This window comes from Rhinolophus sinicus, chromosome 14 (genome assembly GCF_057876585.1).
Source record: "Rhinolophus sinicus isolate RSI-liver-muscle chromosome 14, RSI-T2T, whole genome shotgun sequence".
Classification (NCBI taxonomy): domain Eukaryota; kingdom Metazoa; phylum Chordata; class Mammalia; order Chiroptera; family Rhinolophidae; genus Rhinolophus; species Rhinolophus sinicus.
The window spans coordinates 33930575-33953958 of record NC_142514.1 but is presented as its reverse complement, the minus strand read 5'-3'; the positions used below and the strand labels follow the sequence as shown (position 1 = coordinate 33953958).

The 23384-nt window shown below is 50.9% G+C and overlaps 1 protein-coding gene across 4 annotated transcripts in view; it reads left to right on the top strand.

The window, feature by feature from the left end:
* Nucleotides 1–3146: 3146 nt before the first annotated feature.
* Nucleotides 3147–23384, top strand: part of TRABD2B (TraB domain containing 2B) — a 232505-nt gene continuing 212267 nt past the window's right edge. For 2 of the 4 annotated variants that reach the window (XR_016018629.1, XM_074334687.2), the window contains exons 1-2: nt 3153–3864; nt 5932–6492. Coding sequence is in view for 3 of the 4 variants with exons in the window: in XM_074334687.2 (XP_074190788.2) it covers nt 3763–3864; nt 5932–6492 (663 nt within the window). In the remaining variant the exon portion in view is untranslated. Of the gene's footprint in view, nt 3865–5931; nt 6493–23384 lie in introns of all 4 variants that reach the window. The other 2 variants (XM_074334688.2, XM_074334689.2) reach the window with 2 other exon arrangements.

Below are 23384 nucleotides of genomic sequence, written 5' to 3'. Positions count from 1 at the left end.
CTTAATTAAAATGCAATAAAAGGAAAGTGGGCCAGATGTGCCCGGGGAGAGGAGGCAGGCGTCTGAATCCACTGCTTGCCTTCTGAGCTCTGTTCTCTTTCCATCCTGCCTAAAGGCCACTGGGCAGGCAGTGGCCATGGAACTCTAAACTCTAGTGTTGGGTACAAAAGACCCTTAAAAGTTATCTGTTCCATGAGCTTGTTCATACTGTTGATAAGGAAACCGAGGTCTCGTGAGGACAACTGAACCACCCAAAGCTGCTCACTGAGCTGTTATCAGAAGCACGATATATCTCTAAGACTTCAGGACTGTTCATCTAGGGCTTCTCTCACCACAATATAAGGGGGAAAATTATTTGAAAACACTAAGACCCTTGCTCTTGGGAAGCACTCTCTCTGGAGGACCCCAACTTTTTGTTGTTGTTGTTTTACGGAAATGTTTTCAAGATTGATCCATATTACATCAGTACTTCATTCCTTTTTACGACCAAATCATATTCCATCATGTGAATATCCCACATTTTCCATCAGTTGATGGACATTTGGGTTGTTTCTCCCTTTAAGCTATTTTAAATAGTGCTACTGTCAGTATTTGTGCACAAGTTTTTGTGTGAACAGGTGTTTTCAATTCTCTTGGGTATGTCCCTAGGAGTAAAAAACCTTGTCAAGAATATCAACAGCAATACTAGTGGAGATTCTAAAGCATTATGGCACACATTGACTCAGAGAATAGTGAGGATAGGAAGCTGGATGGCGAAAGAGAGACACAGAGAGTTTAATTATTTTGGCTCTGGTCACACAGCCACAGGATAGGGCCATAGAGGAGGAAATCATACTGGGCACTCATGACAATTGTCCAATGAACATTTTATAATTTTAGGAAAAAAAGCTCTGGATGTAAAATAGGATTTTAAAAATCACACACACACACACACACACACATATTCACATGTACCATCACTTTAATTATATGGATCAGCTTTTAGGTTGATCTGGTCCTTTTTTTGTCTGCTATCTGCCTGTGTCTTCTAGTTACCCATGGAGACCATCACACTCCTTCTCAGTAGAACTGAATTCTCCTCCTACTTCCCAACTGTTTCACCTCTTCCTTACCAAGTGGAGCAGTGGTACTGCAGGGAGTTTGGGAGCCGCAGTGAGTGGAGGGAGGCTATTTAAAGGACTTCTCTTTTGTTACAGCTGCAGTTCTCAGAGCTGTGTGTGGGAAACATGGAGCCGCACCTTTCTCTCATACTGTCTGGGCACTCCAGCCTGCTCTGCATCCGTCACCAGATGTGCACATGGCTAAGAGACTGAAGTTGCTCTAGACACCACGCCAGTTGAACTCTATGAAATTGCCAAACACTTATTCATTTCTGATCTACAGAAACGGCAATCTATGTGGTTCAATCTGCCGGTCTCTAGTCTTCTCCCGTGTTCCTCCCAAAGGCCCAGATCTTGTGCCCTGGGAGCCTTTCTGCGCCTCCAGCCCAGCTGGTCTTCTTCTCCCAACCTTCACAGTGGCCATTCTCCAGCTGCTCAATCTTGTGCTCAAAGGTGTGAGTGGGAGGAGTGGGAGAACACTGAGCTGGGAATCAGGAGACCTCTCTTCTTCTGGCCCATCTCCCCATTGGTCGCCCTTCCTCCAATTTCCCCTCCAATCTGTGCCTCCTGAAAGCACAGATCTGCTCCAGTCATCCTCTTCTTCAAATCTTACAGTGGCTCCCCATCACTTAGTACATATGAAGTGCAAACTCTGCAGCCTGACCAGGAGACACAACCTCAGCTCCTACTGCTGGCTTTTTTTCTCCAGCCATGTCTAACTGCTTGCAGCCCCCTGCAGATACCTGTGCTCTCCCACTTCTATGCCTTGGCACCTGCTCTTCTTCCAACCTGGAAGAATGTGTGCACCTCCTTCACTCAGCTACCTATGACTTATCCTTCAGGACCCCCCCCCCCCCAGGAGTCTTCCCTGAGCTTCCGGGCTGTGTTAGGGGCCCTTCCTCTCTGTTCCCATTTCTCTGTGCTTCTGTCACTCCTGGCACTCATGGTCTGTATTTTAATCATTTGCTGTGTGTCTGTCCCTCTCTGTCTTCACCTCCAGGCTGTGGGCTCCTGACAATTCTACCTAATTCATACTTCAGTCTCTGTTGTCAGGATAGTAGGAGTCAGCAAACTCTTGCTTAACAGAACTAAGTCAGACTGTGACTTACTTTACCCATTTGCTGGAAATGATCCAGAAGTCTTCAGCCTTGCCCCTTGGCCTTCTTTAAGCTTCATTTCCTCTCAGAAGCAGAAGGGGGTTGGTTTTAAGTTATATTTCAATTCTTATGGTCTAAGGAACTGTGATATGAATCCTCACTCTCCCAGAACCCTCAAAGGATTCCCTGTGGTTCCAAGGAAACTGATGGGGCAGGATTGTTTAAATGGAAAAGTTCCAAGGAATTTTGAGAAAGGTTATTTTGATATTTTGTTTTAATTCAGCTAGTGTTTGCAGAGTGCCTACTAAACACACGCCAGTTATAGGCATAAAAGTGGCGGGATACAAAGTTGTATATACCAGCTTCCCTGAATTATTTTGAGTGCTGCCTTCCCAGTCAGTCTGGGAATGCCTGCTCATTCCCGACCCTCTTGCTGTTCACTCCCGCCATGATCTGCGCATCAGATGCATTGGGCGAGGATGGTCCATGTCCCCAAATTTTAGCTGCCTGCCCAGTAAGCTTCCACTTCAGAGCCCATCAAGTTTGGCCAAGCGGGGCCGCGCCCCGGGCGCCCTCTGGCGGCCACACGCGGAAGCTAAGGCCGGGCGGGGAGCAGGCGAAGGGAAGGGGGAGGGATGGGGGAGGAGGAGGCGCAGTCAGGGGAGGAGAGGAAAAAGTTGCGCTGGGAAGTTTGGAAAGTTGGGAAGTGGCTGCTGCGGGCTTCGCCTCCCTCCGCGCGTGTGTGAGGGAGCGAGCGAGGGAGCAAGAGAGGAGCGAACGAGCGCCTGCCATGCCCATCAGACCCCGCCTCGCCGCGCCCGGGCGTGGAGCTCGCCCCGACTCCCTGCAGCCCGGCCCGGCGCGGCCCCGGCCCCCCGCCCTCCGCGCCCCGCGCCGGGTCCTCCCCTCCCCCCGCCCCGGCGGCCCCAGCCCCCCGCCCGGCCCGGCTCCGCGCCGCTCTCCCGCCCTCCTCTCTCCCTCCCTCCCGGCCGCGGAGCAGCATGGCGGAGCCCGGGCAGCGGCCGCGCGGCCGCCCGCCGCCCCTCTGAGCCCGGCTCAGGGGCAGCTGGGCATACAGACCCGACCCCCGTCCCCGCCGCGCCCGCCGGTGCACTTGTCCCACTGCGCGCCCCCTGGAGCGCGGCGCACCCCTGGGACCCTGTGCGCCCCAGGTCCCCACCATAATCCCGGGACCCCATGCGCTGCGGGATCTTAGTACTGCCCCAGGAGCACCGCGCGCCCCTGGACCGGGACGCAGCTTCAGGACCTCCGCGCTCCCCGGATCCCCCTTGCGCTCTCAGAACCCCGGGGCTCCACCGACGGGGCTGTGCACCCTGGTGAGGGGCCCCGCCCCAGAGGGTTCCCCTCTTCCAACAGACGGAGCCCCACCCAGAAGGGACCCCCAGGTTCGACAGGGACATCCAGCCACGCCCCAGAGGGCTCCCAGCATCCTGCGGCTGGAGCCCAGTGCTCCAGAGGAACCTCCGTGCCCAGCTGGGGGCTCCCCGCCCCGCTGAGGCGGCGCCGCCCGGGAGGGTCCCCCGCGCCCCGCGGGCCCCAGCAGGATGCACGCCGCCCTGGCGGGGCCGCTGCTCGCCGCCCTCCTCGCCACTGCCCGCGCCCGCCCGCAGCCCCCAGACGGAGGACAGTGCCGGCCGCCAGGATCGGTGAGCGAGCGCCTGCCCGGCCACTCTCCCAGCCGCCCGGGCACTCCAGCCCCGTGGGGACGATGGTTTTGGGTCCTGCCTTACGCACCCACGTCAGCCCACCCGTTCCACCAACGCCTGCCGGGCGCTGCCTCAGGCGCCCTTCCCTAGCTTCTGCTGCCCGGGTTTCAGCTCGGTGCCGGGAGCCGAGATGGGCGCTCCCACTCCCGCTCCTCCATACGCTGACGCTCTTGAGCTCTCCTCGACTTTCGTCCTGCTTGGACGTTTGTTTTCTCTCTGTGCCCCTTTGACTCACTTCTTTCTTGCTCTTATCCTGTCTTTGCCCCTCTGGTTTCTCTCTGCCCACTCTGACTCCCTGTTTCTACCATTCCTGGCTCTCTTCTCTAACTTCCATCAGACCCTTCCTCTCTCTCATTCACACTCTTCCCGTCTCCCCTGCCCTTCCACTGTGACCTAAGGCAAACTTTCTCCCTGGTGCAGGTTCCCACTTTTCTCTCCCTGTCCAGCCCAGGCCCCAGCACCCACTCTTCCAAGCGCCTCTATTTCACAAAAAGGGGGAAGATTCCAGAGGAGAGGAAAAGGAAATGCCAGGACATGCTGGCCTAATATTTCCTTGGGGTTGTGTAATTATTGGTTCTCTTAATTTTCCTTCCAAACCAAGGAATCTCTTGGTTTCCCTCAGTATCCCTCCCTCGAAGTGTAAATTAATGCATTGAAAATAACCCTGAATTGGAGGCCCAGGGACCAGGAAACTTTTGTAGGGTTCTCACTGGCTTCCCTGTTAGCAGAGAATTAGTTGACCTTGGGCAAGGTACACCTCCAGCCTCCTGACTTGGGTGGAAACAGGGAGCTCCGTGGCCTGCTGGGTGCTAAAAGCCAGTTTATCTCCAATATGCTGGGATTTACAATTGTTGGTTGTTACTAATGTAAGGTACTGTTCTCTTTACCCATCCTGAAACATACTTTTCATTATGCTAAAATCAATTAGAAAAAATGTTGAGTTGATCTAAAACTTGCAGGTGCTAAGTGGGCAGTCAGGGGTTTCTTTCTGGATGGAAAGTGACGTTGCCTGAGAGAAATGACAGTTGCTTTCTCATGCCCCTTAACCCCTGGCCCTAAACTGGATCTGGAGACATGAGCCCTGTTTCCTAGCCCCTGCTTTACCCCTACACACACCCTGTCAGAGTTTAGGTCGTGGAAGATGACAGAGATTTGCGGTTAGAGACCAGGTACACCTACATAGGGGAGCAGCCTGGAAAGCACCCAGAATGTGTACATTTTGGGGGACTAATTCTATAGAATCCTCCTTTCCCAAACCAGGACCTGAGACTTCACTTAGCCTGCAGCTTTTAAAGCACTTTCTCATCTGTGGTTTCAGCTGGTCGAGCAGAGTAGCTGACACCCAGACCTGCCCTCCAAAAAGAAAACTGTATCACCCTGATGAGTGGGAAGTCGCTGTTTAAATAGGTGTGCTAGTTTTAATAGGTGTTCTGCTTTCAAAGTGCTCTTGGCATGTATCTTCTAATGGTCGGATTTAAAAGTTATATGACTTCCTCCCTTCTTGCCAGAGCAGGACTCTTTCGCCCCCTCTCCACCCCCTCCACGAAACACCACTGGTGAAGGTTTGGCTTGGCCGAGCATGAATATTCTCAGGTGGTGTGGCCGACCTTGGCACTCACGGTGAGAGCCGATCCTAATGAGAGCTTCCTTCATGGCCCCTTCCTCTGTGCCTGGCACTGCTCTGAGGGCTTATTTACATATGTTGTGTCTTTTCATGCTCCCATCAATCCCTGAGGTAGCTGCTCTCACTGCCCCCCCACCCCCCATTTTACAGATGGGGAAACTGGGTCTGTGGGAAGTGAAACAATGTGCTCAAGATCATACCGCTAAGACAAGGCAAAGCCAAGATTTGCCTGTGTGTCTTTCAGCTTCCAAAGCCCTTGCTCTTTTCCATGGCCCCATGTAGGTCTCTGCCTTCCATCGCTACCTCCTTCTGCCCTTCTGTGTTAACCGTGGTTTACTCTACTGTGTCAGCCTCACTGCCTTCCTTCTCCTCTCCCCCTGCAGCAAAGGGACCTCAACTCCTTCCTGTGGACTATTCGGCGTGACCCCCCGGCCTACCTGTTTGGCACCATCCATGTCCCCTACACCCGCGTCTGGGACTTCATCCCCGACAACTCCAAGGCGGCCTTCCAGGCCAGCGCCCGTGTGTATTTTGAACTGGACCTGACAGACCCCTATACCATCTCAGCGCTGGCCAGCTGCCAGCTGCTGCCACATGGGGAGAACCTGCAGGATGTGCTGCCCCACGAGCTCTACTGGCGCCTAAAGCGCCACCTGGACTATGTGAAGCTGATGATGCCCTCCTGGATGACCCCTGCACAGCGGGGCAAGGGGCTCTACGCCGACTACCTGTTCAACGCCATCGCTGGCAACTGGGAGCGCAAGAGGCCGGTGTGGGTGATGCTGATGGTGAACTCACTCACGGAGACTGACGTGCGCTCGCGGGGTGTGCCTGTGCTGGACCTCTACCTGGCCCAGCAGGCCGAGAAGATGAAGAAGAGCACTGGGGCTGTGGAGCGGGTAGAGGAGCAGTGCCATCCGCTCAATGGGCTCAACTTCTCCCAGGTAGGCACTTGGCACCCAGCCCCCGGAGCTGGGGAGCCCCGGTGCTCTTTGTCCTTGTCTCTGTCTTCCTCCTCCAGCTACTGGAACCCTGTCTTTCCCCTAAAGGGACAGGGTATTTGGGGCTGTGGGTGGCTCTCTAGTTGCTTTTGGGGGCTATGAAGGCAAACTGGAATGTGCTGGAATTGGGGGTAAGAGTTTGGGTGTTTGCTTCCCTCTCAGTGGTATTACCTGTGGATATACACTCGCCACCTGCCGTGCTTGCTTGAGCAGAAAGAATTTCCCTTGGAGCATCACAGGGATGAAAACAAAAAGAGGGAGCTGCAAGTTTGCGGCAGATGCCCTGGGTCTTAAGAGCAGAAGGCTGTCCTGAGGCTGTTGTGTGGGCACATCCAGGCAGCAGCGTGTGTACGGAGAACACAGACAGGGAGACATGCTGCCTGAGGCTGGGGGCCAGGGCAGGTGTAGTGAGTGGACGTGGTGTCTGTGGTTGCTGTTTGACGTGCACCGCTGCTGAATTTCCCAGCTCTTTGCAAAGCGCCAGGCGACCCTCAGATGGCCTCCCTAGGCTGAGAGAAAGCCAGCCAGGATAGTTTTGGGGTTAATAATTTCAGAGAAATGTGTTCACTTAAAGGTTGACAGTTCTAATTTCAGAACCTGGGAATGGGGGCAGGGAGAAGGGCGGAGCTTAGGAGGTTTAAAGTCTCTGGCTGCCAGAGACCTGATCCAGCAAAATGTCATTAAAAGCCCTGTCTCCATGGGCAGAGGTCACTTGCAACTCGCTGGCCCCAAACTCAATTCTGAGGCCCTGGGAACAATGAGTTCACATCTGTCTCTTGAGAACAGGCTGTCAGTCCTGGGATGGGGCTCCGTATCATGGCTCGTGGCTCCTGCAAGGAGGCCCCAAGACAGCTCTTGGGCCTGATGCCTCAATGAGGAGTGAGGCGTGGCCCCTGCGGCAAGCTCCCCCATTAAGGAGACAGTCCCATAAATTGGCCTGGCCAGAAGCTCTACCACTGGGACCAGAACTGCTTGCTGCTCCTGAGACGTTGCCCTTCACCAGGGCAACAGCAGCAGAAACGGATCCCCCTTCGGAGATCTCTGGCCTTTGTTTTTCCAGGGGAAATGCAATATTGTCCCCAGGGAGGTAAGAAGCTAGATTGATTTGCCGGCCAAATGAAAGGCGGGTTTGTCGGTTCTCCTGCTGGCTCTCCCATAATTGTGGAGCCCTTACCCAGAGAGCCCTGGTGGCAGGAATATTGGGGCAGTTAGTCACGCCCCGCAGGGTTCTGACTACGCCTGACTCCTTCTCCATGGGGGAAAATCCTGTGCATTCTCTGGCCCAGCGCTGATTCCTCTGAACATACCGGCTTTCTCTCTCTGAAGTGACTTTTCCCTTGCCAGCCCCGAGAGCTGATATTATCTGCGTGGGGCTCCCCAGCGCTCACCGCCCATCTCATTTTGGAGGCAGGCTTGTGGGAGGCCTCTCTGTTCGGAGGCCTTGCATCTGGCCTCGATATCTTTTTTAGGCTGGGGAGGTGGGGGATCCACCATCACTCTCAACACCCTCATTGTACCAACCACAGAGGAATCTGTGAGAGCTGAAGGGAGCACACAAACCCTCTGGTTAAACAGCCCCTGGCTTTAATCTGTCTCTCTTAAAACAACAAAACTATCTTTCTTCGGGGTCTGGAAACATTGCTATTCAACCAAATGACGGCTTTGGTAGGTTGAAAACATTTGCTGGAAAGTGTGTGAGGTTATGTTTTAGGAAAAGTTCCTGAGAGCCATTCATCGGCCAGCGAGGAGCCCGCTGACAGTCTCCAAAGCCCATGTTTGAAGATCAAACAGACTCAAATCTCTGGTTTCAAAAATGCTCCCACTCCATCACCAGCCTGGGCCCACTCTTAAAATTGTTCTTGGGTCCAGCTCCTTGAGAGGGCTTCAGGAAGCAAGTCTGAAACAAAACAAAACAGGTCCCCTTTTGGTTCCCTAATCTCCACACCCTTCACCACCTGCCAGAGAGTCCGACCCCACCAATTTGTCCTGTTATCATTTTGGAACAAAGTGATGAAATCTCTCCTCCATCCCTGGGGGCAGCCGTGGGCTAAATGGGAAGGGAGGGATTCCAGAGCCTGGGTGGATGGGGTTGTTAGGGATCCCCCACCCCAAAGTCAGAAATGCAACAGCCTTCTCAGGAAAATTGTATGCGCGCGTGCACAGTTTGATATGAACATCTGTGATGCATTATTGTACCGAAATATCTGTTAAGTGCATCAGATTTTTATTTTTTCTTTCCTCTCAGCATTACTGTTATTGCAAAATATTTGGGGGGGTAGCAATGAGAGAGGAGGGTGGGAAATAAAAGGCTTAAAAGAGAGTGCCTTTTTGTTAAGACCTGGGAAATTCATTTTAATTTGAGTATTTCTCAAGTGTTTCTATTTTCCTTCCTAAGTGGAGAGAGGAAGCTTACATTTTGGGACTCCATGGGTTGGAGAAACCATTGAGAAGTTTCTTCCACCTTTGCACAGCTTGGATTTTTGGGCTCTTTGGCTCTGGTCTCTGATTTTAATATAAACTGAGGGTGCTAGACCCAATATCACCATGAGTTTGCTGTGTGACCTTGGGCAAGTCAGTTCTCTTTGGGCCTTGTTTTTTCCGTCTGTGAAATGAGACACCAGGATTAGGTCATCCTCCAAGCCCCTTCCAGCCCTGACATTCCATGGGACGTTTATAATCAACTCCACGTGCCTGGCACCCTGCAGGAAGCTCCGTGTGCTTTTCCATTTTGTTGGCTTCTCCTAACCCTGTAGTTTTCTAAGGTGGGCTACTCAGAAAAGTTGGAGGACTTGAGCAAGGTCACATGGCTGATAAGGAACAGAGCCAGTCTGCCTGACTCTAAAGGAAGGATGAGGTCTTTCTGCCACCCCATGCTGAGTAGGTATTTCGTGTCTTCCTGCAATCCTTCCTTCAGTCTTTCCTTCTATTTCTTTCTCCGCTTTAGGACTTGAGCACTTAAAAGTTTACTTCTTGGAGAATTTATACTTATGGAGACATTATTTCCTTTGGCTCTGGGGCTGGAGTGGGCATGGTGAAAGCAGACCCTCTAAAGGTTTCCCTGATGTGTTACAGGCAGCTCAGCATGGTGGGCCAAGAGAGAAGAGACTTGCTCTAGATTTCAGTCCCAGCTCTGGCTCTAAAGCAAATGACTTGTATGTAACTTTGGTGTTCCTATCTATCAAACTGGGCAGCAGTGACCAGCCTTTCACAATTGCCCTGGTTTTGTGAGGACATGAGAAGACACTGTGTGGGGGAGGTTATTGAGTGGGTAAAATGACTACTTAGATCTAAATCCTGTGCTTGGAAGAGTCTGGGCTCCAGGACTGAGAAAGAAAGAGAACGGAGGCTCATCTCTGCCTGTGGGCACCTCTCGGCAGCCATGTCCACTGTCCATCCTTTGTTGGACAGGGTAAAGCTGAACTAGTAAGGGGTGGTAGTGGCCTCTGCCCTCAGGGGCCTGGTGATGCCTGAGCCTTGACTCCAGATCTTGTGACAATCTTGGGACCTGCAGATCCCCCGATCAGCTCTGTCTGCTCCCTCCAGGGACTGGTACCAGCTGCCACTAACTTGCTGGGCTGATGAGGAGACCGCCTTCTCCCTCTAGGGGGCCTCAGTCCTCCCCCACCCATATGGTGGAGGGCACTGGACTGTCATCTAGACCTCTCAGTTTTGTGGTTGCTGAAGCATAATGAGAAACCGAGGACCCTGCCGTTCCGTACTTTGCTTGCTTTAACAAACATGCGACATCACTCATCCAGTGTGTGCAGAGTCTGAACACTTGGGCACGGCTGCCAAGGCTGTCCGAAATGTTTGTAAAATTCTACAGCCCCTTACTAGGGAGTCAGAAACCACAAAATTATCATTTATTGAGCTCTGCTCTGTACAAGGTGCTGCATTAGACCTCATAAGTACATCATCTCTAAACCTCACGGAAATGTAACAAGACATATCATCATATCTCTTTCACAGACAATAAATTGAGGCTTAAAAAGGTTAAGTCACTTGGCTGTGATTACATAGCCAGGCCAGGCAGACTCAGGATTGAAACTCAGGTGTGTCTGAAGCTACATCCATGCTTTTCAGGCATCTGAGAGATGACGTGACTTTTGTTTTCAATAGTCAGAATGCATGATCTGGTGATAGTAAGTGTGCGTGTTGGAGTAGTGGGAGATCATCATGTCTTGTTTAAAAAAATAAAATATATATATAGAGAGAAATAATTGAAAAGTGCTGACACTGATTTTCTCCGGGCTTATAAATTGGATCTGAAGGTGATTCTAAAATAAGAATTCCCAAAGACATCCTCAGCTTTCCAAGGGACCGTTGTGAAGATGGCACCCCTCACACAGGCTAAGCAGGCACAGTTGAATAAAGAAGGATCTCTTTGGTTTATAGTCAGAGCTCTTATATCTCTGTACCCTATAGGGCCAGCACACGTTATTAGGTGCTTAACACGTATTTGGAGAATGAATGAATGGTCAGAAACCATGATGTGACCGTCCTTGCTTCCCTTCCTTCTACCATCTGCAGAGAGACTGCATAAGCCACAGTGAGGGGCCCCCTCCTTGAACTTTAATAGCTCCTACAAGGACACGAAATGTGGAAATCATCAAGTGGGTCGTTCAACTACAAAGCAAGCTCCAGCCCTGATCCATTGCTACCTTGCCTGTGACTATGGGCTAGTCCTTTTCCCTCTTCAGGCCGAGGTTGCCCGCTTTGTCCCACGGGAGTATTGGCCACATGATTCCCAGGGCTGGCCCAGCTACGACTTCTGTGGTGCTAGGCTTTGGCCCCCATATATTAGAGGCCCCGGGCCACCCTGAGATGTTGAGCCTCAGTTCTCCACAGCCGGGAGGGGCTGGCAGCCTTGTGTTTGTCGGGCTGCTGCCGATACCTACTTGTGCGGAAGCCCGTGGGTTCCGCTGGGTGATCCTGCTGCCTCTCACTGCCAGTCTGCAGAGCAGAGAGAGCCCAGTCTGTCTCAGCACAGTCCGCTGGACACCTGCCCAGCCTGGGAGCCTTTCCTTCATTGGGACTCCTCTTGCTCACTCCCTTCCTTACTCATTCAGGCACAGCGTCTTAGTGTCTGTCGGGCCAGTGCAATGCTGGGAGCAGAGACCTGGGAACAGCCTGGGTTTTTTTTCCTGCAGAGAGTTCACTGCCTAGACAGGGAGAGTGGGTGTCATTAGTCCTTTTGTACAGCTGTGAAAACTGAGGCACGAAGCACCCATGCATTAGGCTGTCCTGGGTCCTGGTTCTCTACACCTCACATGGAGATCCTGTTCTCCCTTTCTCTTTCCATCGTACATTCCCGTCTTTCAGAACTCATCTCTTATTTCCAGTCCTCTAAAAATGGCCATTCCCGAGTCTTCGCCTTCTCTGAGCCTTCCTGGCAGCCACAGCAGCACCCACCTGTGGTTCCTTGGATCCACAGCATTAGTCCCTACTGGTGGCTTCCCATAAGATTTATGTGCCCTCCCGAGGGAAGGGATCAGACACCTCCCCCAAGGCAGCGGGGTACCCCTAAAGACCTCAGACCAGGCTAAGCCCTTTTCTCCCCAGCAGTCACCCACAGAATGTGAGCCCCTCAGTCAGTGTTGTATCAAAACACAGGCTAGCCTAGTGTGTACCGTGTAACTCCAGCTCCTGGACTGCGAAATAGACTTCCTCTGGCCCTACCTCCACCCTGTGCTCTGCAGCCTGCCACACCCACTGTGTCTCCCACACCAAGCCCTGTGGCTGGGAGCTGTTCAGCTATGTCTGTCACATGGTGTGGAAGTCCCTCTGGGGACCCCCTAACATTGACTCCCTAGGCATATGTATTTTCAGAGTCTTTCTCTGCCCAGAGAGCTCTTTACAAAGTGCCCCTGCTGACATGGCAGGCTCTGTCCAATTTCTCCAACCTGGTTAACTCAGACTTTAACATTTAATGTAGTAACACAGTGTGGTGGGATGAACACAGAAATAGATGCACAGGACAGCTTAGGTACCTCTGTTGAAGGAGAGTAAGGCCATGAAGCTGGAGGTGACCAAGACGTCACGAAATAGTCTAGTCTCAAAATCAGAAGTTCACAGCATGCAATCTTCCAGACTGACAGAATCTCCGAATCCTAAGCTAGGGCTTGGAGGCTCAGGGAATCTAAGAATGGTGAAATCTTAGAACGTTAGGCTCAGAGGCATTTTTGGACTCGAAGAATCTTCACGTTGTGAAATCCAACCCTCTCAACTTTGAAGAATTTTCAGCTCATAGACGCAGACTTCTAAAATTTTAGAGTTGGAAGGGACCAGTTCTCAAGAATTCCAAGAAGCCCTGTCCGAAAACACATTGATCTCCTTCCCGCAACACTCCCGCCAGCCAATCCCAGGCCCAAGACAGAAAGCCTGAGCGGTGAGGCATTTTGTGACAGAGATAAAAATGGGAGCGTGCCTTTGTTAATAGTTCCCATTTGGACATCACTCAAAGCCAGGAAGAGGTCGCCTGGTAATGCAGCTTTCCTAGGGAGGAAACAGAAGAATGCGACGAGTGCCGCAGCCTGCCAGCCAAGCTGCCGACGTTCTTTTCCCCTCAAGTTTGCTTCTAAATATTATCCACTTCACTCCCTTTTATCTCCCATCACTGGCTCTCTGTCCGCCCACTTAATCCACAGGCAGCCGGTGGCCCAGCCTTCAGCTCTGCTTGGCGGCTGCCAAGCCGTCTCGCCGAGCAGCTCCTCCAGGATCCACAGGCTTTTAAATCTGCGTCGTATATCCGCTGGAACACAAAACTATTGCCCCAAGCTTGGAAGCCCTGTTGCTTGTGCTGGGCCCCCTCCCTCTCCAGGAATTTCCTCCTTTCCTCTTCCACTTCTGAATCCTATGAGATTTTCAAGGCTCAGCTCAAAGCTGTACCTCCTCCAGGAAGTCTTCCCAGAATGCTTCTGAATCTAATCTGCTTGGGAAGACTTGATCCAAAGCTCTCCTTGATGCCTCAGCCACATATATTCTTTCCCTCTGTGGAATATTTTATGGCATTTTATGATATTCTTTCAGCACTTATATATTTTACTTTACATTACAATGATTACTGAGGCAGTCTTTTCTTTCCTCATAGACTTGGATTCAAAACCTAGTTCAAAATATGCTTACAATTGACTATAAAATTATACTGAAGGTATTCCAGGTCTGAAGTTGGGGCTTTGTGGTACGTTCTGTGGTTGGGATGTTGGCAGCTCTGGATGCTAAAAAGGCACTGCATCTTGGCCTCCACATTCATAGAAAGCCCTCAGACTTCCCACCTGAGCCGTGTAGACAAGTCCTGTACTGCTGCTGGCCCGTTCACTCAGGATTCTGGAGCATCCATAGGTCCCAATTGGATTGATCTCGCTCCAGCCTGGAACACTTTGTTTCCACTTCCTCATATGTTACTTGCAAACAAAGGCCTCCTTTTTTTCTCTTTACTCCCCAGAGCCCACATGAGGCTCTCCAGGCTCACCTTATCCCCCCACTTTGTTTTCATTTTAAAATGTTTAATTTTACCTATGACTTGCTTCTTTGGATTTGAGCCCCAGCGGTGCTGACCTGTTCGAGTTCTCCCTCCCTGCCTGCCTCTCACGCACAATTCCTGATCCTGCTTCCGTGCATTTGCTTGTGCTGGTCCCTCTACCACCCCAGATGTTATTGTCTGCCTAACTCTGACTCCTCTGCAGCAGCAAAGGTTCCTGAGGGCAGTCCACTTGAAAAGCCTGGAGTCTTCAAACAAATGCCCTTTATAGCTAGACTTTCACCCATAGTCACTAGTGCTCACTGCCGCCGTGGACTGATGCCACGTGATCATACCTCAGAAGCTTGAGGTTAGGAGCAATGTTGTGATTGGCTGTTAGCATTGTGGGTTTTTTCCTTTTATTTATTTATTTATTTTGTATTGAGGTATAATTGACATAGCATTATATTAGTTTCAGGTGTCCAGTGTAATGGCTCTACATTTGTACATGTTGCGAAATAGCACTATGTTTTCAAAGGATTGGTGAGTGTCTTAGTCTGCTCCACTGCCATTGCAAAGTATCATAGGCTGAGTGGCTTAAACAACAGAAATTTACTTTCTCACGGTTCTGGAAGCTGGAAAGTCTGAGATCAGGGTGCCAGCATGGTTGGGTTCTGGAGAGAACTCTCTTTCTGGCTTAGAGACAGCTGCCTTCTCACTGTTTCTTCCCATGGCAGGGGTGGCAAGGGTTGGGGGTAGGTGTGAGTTGAGATTGAGAGACAGACAGCAAGCTCTCTCATTGGTGTCTCTTCTTAAAGGACACCAATCCCATTGCGAGGGCCCTACATCATGACCTCCTTTACACCTAATTATCTCATAAAGTCTCCATTCCCAAACAGCATCATATTGGGGGTTAGGATTTCAACATATGAAAGGCGGGGTAAACACAAACATTCAGTCCACAACAATAGTGAGTTGTACCTGGGTCACCCTAAATGCCTGACTACCCTTGAAAAGAGCCAGAAGGTCACTAAACTAGGTCCATACAAGTCAGAGCCCTAGGGCAGTCTCTGGGTGATATGGAAATCTGCGGTCTCATTGGTAGCATCTGCTGCTGGAGTCTGTTCCTCACTGACTAGGGGGACCCTGTAGGCTCTCAGATCAGTACCTGACCACCATCCCTCCCCTGTAGGCAGTGCAAATATTCCCCTACCCTGAGTGCTGAAACCCTGTCATCTTTTATTCTTGTGGTTCTTCTTCCTTTTCTTCCATTGGGTCAGGGAGGGCAGGGGGAGCATTCAAATTTACTTGTCATTTGCTTTGACCTTATGAGCCTGTGTTCTTTGCATAAAGCTACCACCCCCCCTCCCTTATTCAGAGGATTATCCTGGTCTGATTCTACCTTTGAACCAAGAACTAGTCTTCAATAAATTTACACAGCATAGTGCAGACTCAACTGGGGGTGGGGAGGGGCGTCGACCCAGGACACCCAGCATTTCTTCAGTGCCCAGAATCACTGCACTTATTGGGAATGTAAGTCACCTTGGGCTAGTTACATAACCTTTCCCTACCTCACTTTCCCCATCAGTCAACCTCAGCCGATTGCTGTGAGAGTTAATTGATTGGTGAAAGCACTGTAGTACATTGCCAGATATACAAGGAGCACTCAGTAAACACTAGCTCATATATTTTAAATTAGCATCATTATAGTATAATTCAAGAAATGTTTTCTAGCTCTTACTGTGTGCCAGACATTGGGATATGTGCTGGAGAAAGAAAATGAACAAGAAAAATGATGCCGTTCCTAGGGTGCTCCCTTTTAGGGTGGGGAGGGGAACAGGAAGAGATGCCTTACATTGGTGGGGGTGGCTGAGGGTGGCTGTGGGGGTAAAGTGGTGCGTTGTGGGAGATGCACACTTCCCGGTCCTGGGAAGATCTGGGAGGTCTTCCTGGAGGAAGCTCGGATGAAGCTGAGAACTGAAGAAGGAGTAAAAGTTAGCAGGCAAATGCTGTGGGGTTCTAAGCCCTGGAGACTGGAGGTACCTACGCCTGAGCCAGGAGCGGAATGATGCAGGCTGTCCCCACTTCACCCTGGCCCCTGTCTGCATGGGCTGTGGGAAGACGAGGCTGAATGAAACCACCTGCCTACTGTCTGCCCACCTCCACCTCTGCCCCGTGCCCCTAAGGCAGAGAGCAGGGCTGTGCCAGGCTGTCTGGGAGCACAGGCTACTTTAGTCAGCCCGTGAAGCCCGCGTCTGCCTCCCTCCTTTCTTGAAAGAGCAGCGTGCGCGTCCTCACACGCACCTCGGCCAGGCCAGGCAACCTCCCAGACGACCGTGCAGGCAGGCCTGGTGGGCCAGCGCTTAGGGGCTCGTCACGCAGGCATGGCATCCCCATGGCCACCCCTCCCCTGGGAAGGGGAGGGCACAGAGCAAAGATAAAAGGCAAGGCCTTGTTCCTTCCTCCTCTGTTCAAAGAACTTACCTGCCTCCTCTCTATTGACGTTATTTAAAGTTTTCCGGCCAGTTTTATCTCCTGGGGACTTAATGGGCCTTCTCGGCTGTTGGAAAATTAAGCCTCAGGTCCCATTTGAAAGCCTTTTTGAGAACGGAAGGTTTTGCTGGCAGAAAAAGCCTTTTGGAAATCTCTCTGGCTCATCCTTTAGTCTTAGCTTCCCTTTCTTGAGCTGCTCAGCCTTGAGTTTGAGAAGAGACAAAAGCCTAATTGACAATGGTAATTGTAATCCTTTGTATCTCGGTTTGCAATTTCTGGTCTTCCACATGCGCTACCCATCTTCCTCTTGTCCAGACAGGGACATCTAGAAGGGGCTAGACCAGTCCCCCTCCATCCATCAGTGCTCAGACTCCCAGTGGCTTCGTGGATTTCTCCAACTGAGTGGCTGTAGCATCCATTGGATTATGGGACATTTTTTAGCACCAGACCCTGTATTGGGGCTGAGATGCAGTTTGAAGAGCTGTGGATTGGTCATGGGATGAGTAAACTGAGACACTTTGGGACCTCAGTGGTAACAATGCTTGGTCACTGTGCTTGACCTTCACTGGGACTTCAGTTGACGTAGCACTACTTAACCCCCAGGCCACAGCCTGCTGGTGGTCTTGCAGGTGATTTTATATCATTCTGCTTCCATCAGTATTGTTTCGTGGAGAGGGTGGTGAGAGAGGAATGCAGGATTGCTGGTGGAGATATTGCAGGTTGAAGAGGATTGGGGCCCCTGGAGATGGGAGTGGGAAAAGCCATGCAGGGAGGAAGGGGACTATTAAGCAAAAGTGCCAGGATGGGAAAGTGCAGAAAGTATGCAAGGAAAAGTGTTTCTGCCCCTCCCTCCATTGGCTTTATTCTTTCCTTTTCCTGTCCAGCTCTCAAGAGAGCCATTGTTAGTTAGTGCCTATTATGTGCTAGGCCTCGGGTTTATCACAGTAAATTCCTAAAACAATCCTGAAAGGTAACTATTATTTTCCCCATTTGGAGGAAATTGAGGCTAAGTACTTTGTGCAAAATGATGGAGCCAGGATTTCTATTTGGATCTTTTGATACCTGAAGGGATAGGCTGGACTAGAGTTGGAATTCTAGCTCCACTGCTTTGGCTCGATGACTGAGGGTTTGTTTCCACATCTGAAAAAAAAAATGGGGCTCACAATAGTCTTTACCCCCTGGTGTGTTGTGAGGAGTAAATGAGGTAATGCCTGGAAGCCACATAGCTGAGTGCCTGATACAGGGTAAGAGGTAATGAATGGTAATTGTAGTGGTTAAGTCATGGTCATTTTAATTATTGTTATTGGCCCATTTTCACACTGCCTGTGTCGTGAGGTGAAGCCCATCCCATAGAGAAGACAGTTCTGGAACCTTTCGTCTCTCACACTGAGTCTCATCCAAAGCAGGGATCGTAGTTGGTTGGCCTGATGGGAACTGTGTGGCCTGACCACTCGTACCGTGGTCAGTTTTTTCTGACCATCTGTGGTGTGTCGTGTTGGATCGTATTCATTCTGGTTCACGTGGCCTGTGATCTCCCACTGCTACCTGGAGAGGGGACACATCAGAAAGGCGGGACCAAAAAGTTTAGGCTGGAGACCTGGCTTGAGGCCCCGCTCAACCAGGGGTTTGATCCATGACCTGGAGCAGTTTCCTCTCTGCGGGTCCTTTTCCTCTACTGTTTAGGTAGGTGGGATGTCAACAGCAGCAGCTCAGAATTAGTGGGAGAATCGGGGGATACAGCCTGGGAAGAACTTGACTGGCCCTCAAGTGCTCTGTGCTTAGTCCTTGGTGTGCAGGTGTTTTTCTTCTTTTTCTCTCCAAGAAAAATACCCTGTAAACACTCAGGGAATTCAATTTGTTCTTATGAAACTGTTTATCCATCCATTCATTCTTTCATTTAGCAAGCAACACTGGCAAGTACGCTATGCCAGACTTAGTTCCAGGTCATGAATATGGGGCTGGTGAGGAAGAGAGGGGTTGGAGAGACCTCAGAGAAGTGCTTCTCCACAGAGTTCACAGCCAAGAATGGGGCTGAGTCCTTTACGGGTACTGCCCTGCTTAATCCTAATCACAGTCTCTCAGGTACATACTGTTATTCAGCCCCATTTTACAGGTGAGGAAACTGAGGCACAGATAGCTTAATTCACTTACCTGAGGTCATACCGTCAATGAGTGGAGGCTCTAGAATTCAAACCCTGGAAGTCTGTCTGCATACCCTATGCTTTCAACCTCTCTTCTGCATCTAATGAAAAGGTACTGGAATCCAACAGTGGGGACAGTGGGACAGCTCTTTTTCTGAGACTGGAAGTATGAAAGATTGGGAGGGTCAGGGAGTTGACAGACTTCTGCTCTTCCCTCCTGAGGAAGCCTGCTGCCTTGGGAAGGAGCGAGTGAGGTGGTCTGTTTGTCAGGACCTAGTGTGAGGAAGAGTGTGGAAAGGGAGTCTGTGGTGGGGATTGGGAGCAGAAGCTGACCTTGGCAGGAGCAGTGGGGGTAGGGCAGGTTGAGGGCCCAACGGAAAAGGGGCTGTCAATTCGTAACAGCACCCATCTGGATGGCTGGGGTGCTTCTCTGCAGAGCTCTCTGGTGTAGGTGCAGGAGTGGGGGTAGGTGACAGAGGGCCACTCCCAGCCCCCCAGTCCTGAAGAGTCCCTGTTCAATTTGTCACCTATCTGTCATTGTTGGGCCCTGACCGTGAGCCCCCACCCCATGGTGGCGGTGACTTTGTGGGACTCGGGTCCTCTGGAGGCTGTACGGAAGCTGCCAAGATGCGTGAGACTGCATCCTTGCCGTCCAGGTACAGATGCTCCATGTCTATGCGATGGGCAGACCTCCCCTCCTGATGCGTGGCTGGCTTGGCTAGGGACTCATACTATACTTGGCAGTATAATGCCACCTGACCTCAGTATTGAGGGGCACATGAGTGTTCCCTGGGTTCAGAAGGAGCACCCCGTATGGCGGTGATATTGATTCAGGTGGAGGGCCTATCCTTACTCATGTGTAGAGAATGCTTGTGGGAGAAACAGGAGACTCGGGAATTGGCCATAGAGGCTCATGGGCCATATGGTGGAAGCCTCGTAATGCATGTTAAGATGTATTGGACTTAATCCTGGGTGCATTGGGGGACCATTGTCCCCCACTCCTGTGTTCTGTAATACAGTCATTCATCAAACTGGAGCATCTCACCAGGCTTGCCTGGAAATCTCAAGCCCCTGGGCTGGAGGAAAGAGCTTCTATGTGAGGGTGTTTTCTGTCATCAGACCCAGGATGCTCTCACTGCTGGGCCGGAGGAGACGGCCTCTCTGCTTCCAAAACAGGAACTCGAGTGTGTGTGGGTATGTGTGTGGGGGGCAATTATCTTAAAAACTAGATGATAAAGTGGTCTGGTGGCTGAATGAGAGAAACCAGCGGTAGTTAAATACGTATGTTACAGGGCCTCTTGTAAGGGAGCCTGAGACCTGATCACCACTTCTAAGACAGCTCCTGAAGAGTAACATGTCCCTGCATTTCACGTGGCCCGTTGATGGAAGATTTGGGGGATTCCACCTGTTCAAAGCGGAGGTGGTTCCTGAACGTTCCCCAAGTGGACGTGGGCTGGGAGGCTCTACAGTCTGTAAATGGCCTGTACATTTGACGGCACTGGATTGGAGGCAGCAGCATGAACCCAGGCGGGTCCCTCCCTTCTCTGCGCCCCGTGAGCAGGTGTGAGAGTACTTGGTAAACCAGAAACCGCGCCCTACTGCTGCAAAGCCACTTTCTAAGTTGGCTCTGACCTTACCGGAAAAGGTCATTTTTTATTTTATTGTCTTTTATATGTTTCCATGTCTGTCTCCTCCATAGTCGGAAGTTCTCTGAGGGCAGGAACCTCATCTAACGAAATGAATCTGAGTTTGCTTAGGGCCTGGCTCCAAGGACATGCTGAGGGATGCTGTGGGTAGCTGTAAAATTACTGGCCATATCTACGCATCGTTGGCCGAGTGTCCGAGTGGAAAACAGAAAGTCCCCAACCACACCCCTACATTGTTCCCAGATTTCCAGATGTTTGGTTCCAGGAGGTCAAATATCTAGGCAGCTGCCTGCACTTCCCTCTGTGGCACCCAGGTGTTTGGCTGGTTGGCTGTGACCTCTTCTCACCCTCATGCTCCGACCGTCTCCCGGTGGGGCTGTGGTTTCCTGCTCACCCCTCATTCCCACAGGGGCCCTAAGGGCTTCCGCTGGGCCTCCCTGTGGGTGGGAGACACTTCTCTTGGGATTGGAGGCATCTTCCCAGCCCTCCTCCTCGACCCCCTTCCTCACACTTCTGTGTTTTTTCCAGGGCATGGATCAGAGCTTCTGTTTGCTGGTCATTCCATGATCCACACACAGTATAAATGAAAGCTGCTAAAACCAATAAATTCAAACCATGTGTGGGCGCTGGGGAAGAGCAGGGACGTCAGAGGGCTGTGTTGTGAGGTGGCGTCGGTGCTGATGGCCCTGGAGCTGATTTGTATATGAAAAAAGTAAATATCCAAAGTGGTAAACAGCCTTGGGTCTCTCATCATCGCTGGGATTCAAAAGCATTTAATAGGAACACCCACCCTCTGTGTCTTGTAAACAAAGCGCGATTCTCTCTGTGTGCTGACCTAAATTCTGCATTTTCATCTTTGGGAAAGTCAGCCAGTCATTCTAGCTGGGAGACCGCGGGCGGTCTGGGTGGTTGGGTTGGGTTGGGTTGCCTTCTTTTTGGTTTTGGCACTTTCGCTGTGCAAAAGGCCACCTTTACATCACTCTATGGCCTTAGAGCAAGTGGGAGGGGTGGCCATTCTCACTCCTGTCCTGACAGGGATCGTGAAGCCCAGAGATGTAAATCGACTTGCCCAAGATCACACATCAGATCTGGGCTGAGCCAGGATACCCCTTCTCTCCTCCTTTAGAATCCTCTCGTTCTCCATTCCTGTGAATGGTACCTCTGTTCTCCCTGACTCAGAATCCCAGAAACATCTCCTTCCACGCCTTCCTCATTTCCTGTCCCTTCCAATGTCTTCTGGAGCCTGGCCTTCCTCTGGGGCTCTGCTTCCTCCCGTTTTTCTTTTCTCCATTTATTTTTATTTTATTCAGGCCATTGTGTTCAGGAAAGAGCCCCAAAGAAGGAAGCAGACAGTCATGGGTTTGGGGTTCTGGTTTCTCTGCCTGTCCACTGTGGCTTCTACGGAGTTACTTCTTTGAGCCCCGCAGTTTTCACATATGTAAATGGGAACAAGGTACCTACTTTCTTGGGACGGTTGTGAGAATTAATGGAATTCACATAGGTGTAAATGCCCCGTCTGCTCCGCGACTCTTCAAGTGGCCTCCTAGTTGTTGTACATTAAAAAGGAATTAACCCTTAAAATTGCATAAAACCAAATATACTACACACAGGTACACAAATGAGTACATGTAAAGCTGGTGAAGCTTGAACTAGTCTACCAGTGGGTGGTGTCACTGTCAATCCGTGGTTTTGCTGTCATTGTACGCTAGTTATATAAGATGTCACCATTGGAGGGAGCTGGGTGAAGGGTATTATTTCTTACAACTGCATGGAAGTCTACATTTATCTCAAAATAAATGTTTGATTAAAAAATTAGTTAACCTTCCCAGCACACTCCTTCTTCTGTGCCCACTGCATGCCAGGAGAACAGGTATGCCCTAGGTACCAGGCATTGTCAGTGAACACAAAAGAGAAAAGTTCCGGCCCCCACCTTCCTTCAGGTCTTGGCTCAGAGGGGGTCTCCCCCCATGACCACCCTATTTAAAATTGTAAATCACTCCTTTCTATCCCTCTTCCCTGCCTTTTCCCTCCATAGCACCTGTCACCAATGGGAATTTCACATATTTTACTGACTTATTTTGTTTAGTGCCCTTCACCCCATCCGTGGAATGTCAGCTCTCTGAGAGTAGAAATTTTTGTCTGCATTCTCTGTATCCTTAGCAGCTAGAACATGCCTGGCACATAGCAGGCATTTAGCTAATGTTTGTTGAATGACTGAGAGGTGACAGACAAGAAAAAGTCAGGGTAAGTAAGTGCTCAAGGAAAACAAAGCAGGGGAAGGGGCTGGTCAGAGGGTGGAGGAAATAGCATCGTTTTGATTAATCCTAGATTTTTCTGGAAACCTTGCTGGCCTCCCTGTTGAGTGCGGGGAAATCCTGGTTTCTTAGATTATAATGCACTCATTAATTCTCTCTTTTATCCATTCATCAGATGTGTCTTTGAGCTATTACCATGTGTAGGACCCTCCAGAGTAGGCGGAAATGAGATAGAAAAGGATCTTACCCCCAGGAGGCTTAAGGTGGGTAGAAGAGATGGGACAGGAATGCAAACAGCATGTGAAAAGGACAGACAAAGCCAGAAGTGAGCTAAGTCAGACTGCTGGGGGAGGGGCTCTGAGAAGGGAGGGCTCACTTGTGGCCAGGACATTTGGGGAAGGCTCCATGAAGCAGGTACTGCTTCCTGGGGTTAAAAGTCTGGGAGGATCTCAAGACCTTTTCTAGTCTGGCCCCTAGCTCAGCCTGCAGACTTCCTCTTCCATGGCTCCCCTAGGGCACACTAGTGTTAATCATTCTGCTCCCTGCAGGTAGTCTCGGACACCCTGGCTCTGCTCACGCTGTGACCTTTACCTGGAGTACTCTCTCTCCTTCCTCTAAATCCTGTTTCCTCTTCCAGATCCAGCCTGGCTCTTCCTACAGGAAGGCTTCCTTGATTGCCCCAGCTCCCTTGATCTGTCTTCTCTGAACATCTGTGCCATTTGTAGTCTGTACTGCTCTATTTGACCCTTTGGAAGAGAGTCTTGTGTTGGCCTAGCTTCACTGTGGGTGGACTTGAACCCCAATCTAGGACAGGAGCTGGCTGCTAAGCTGAACTCAGGCT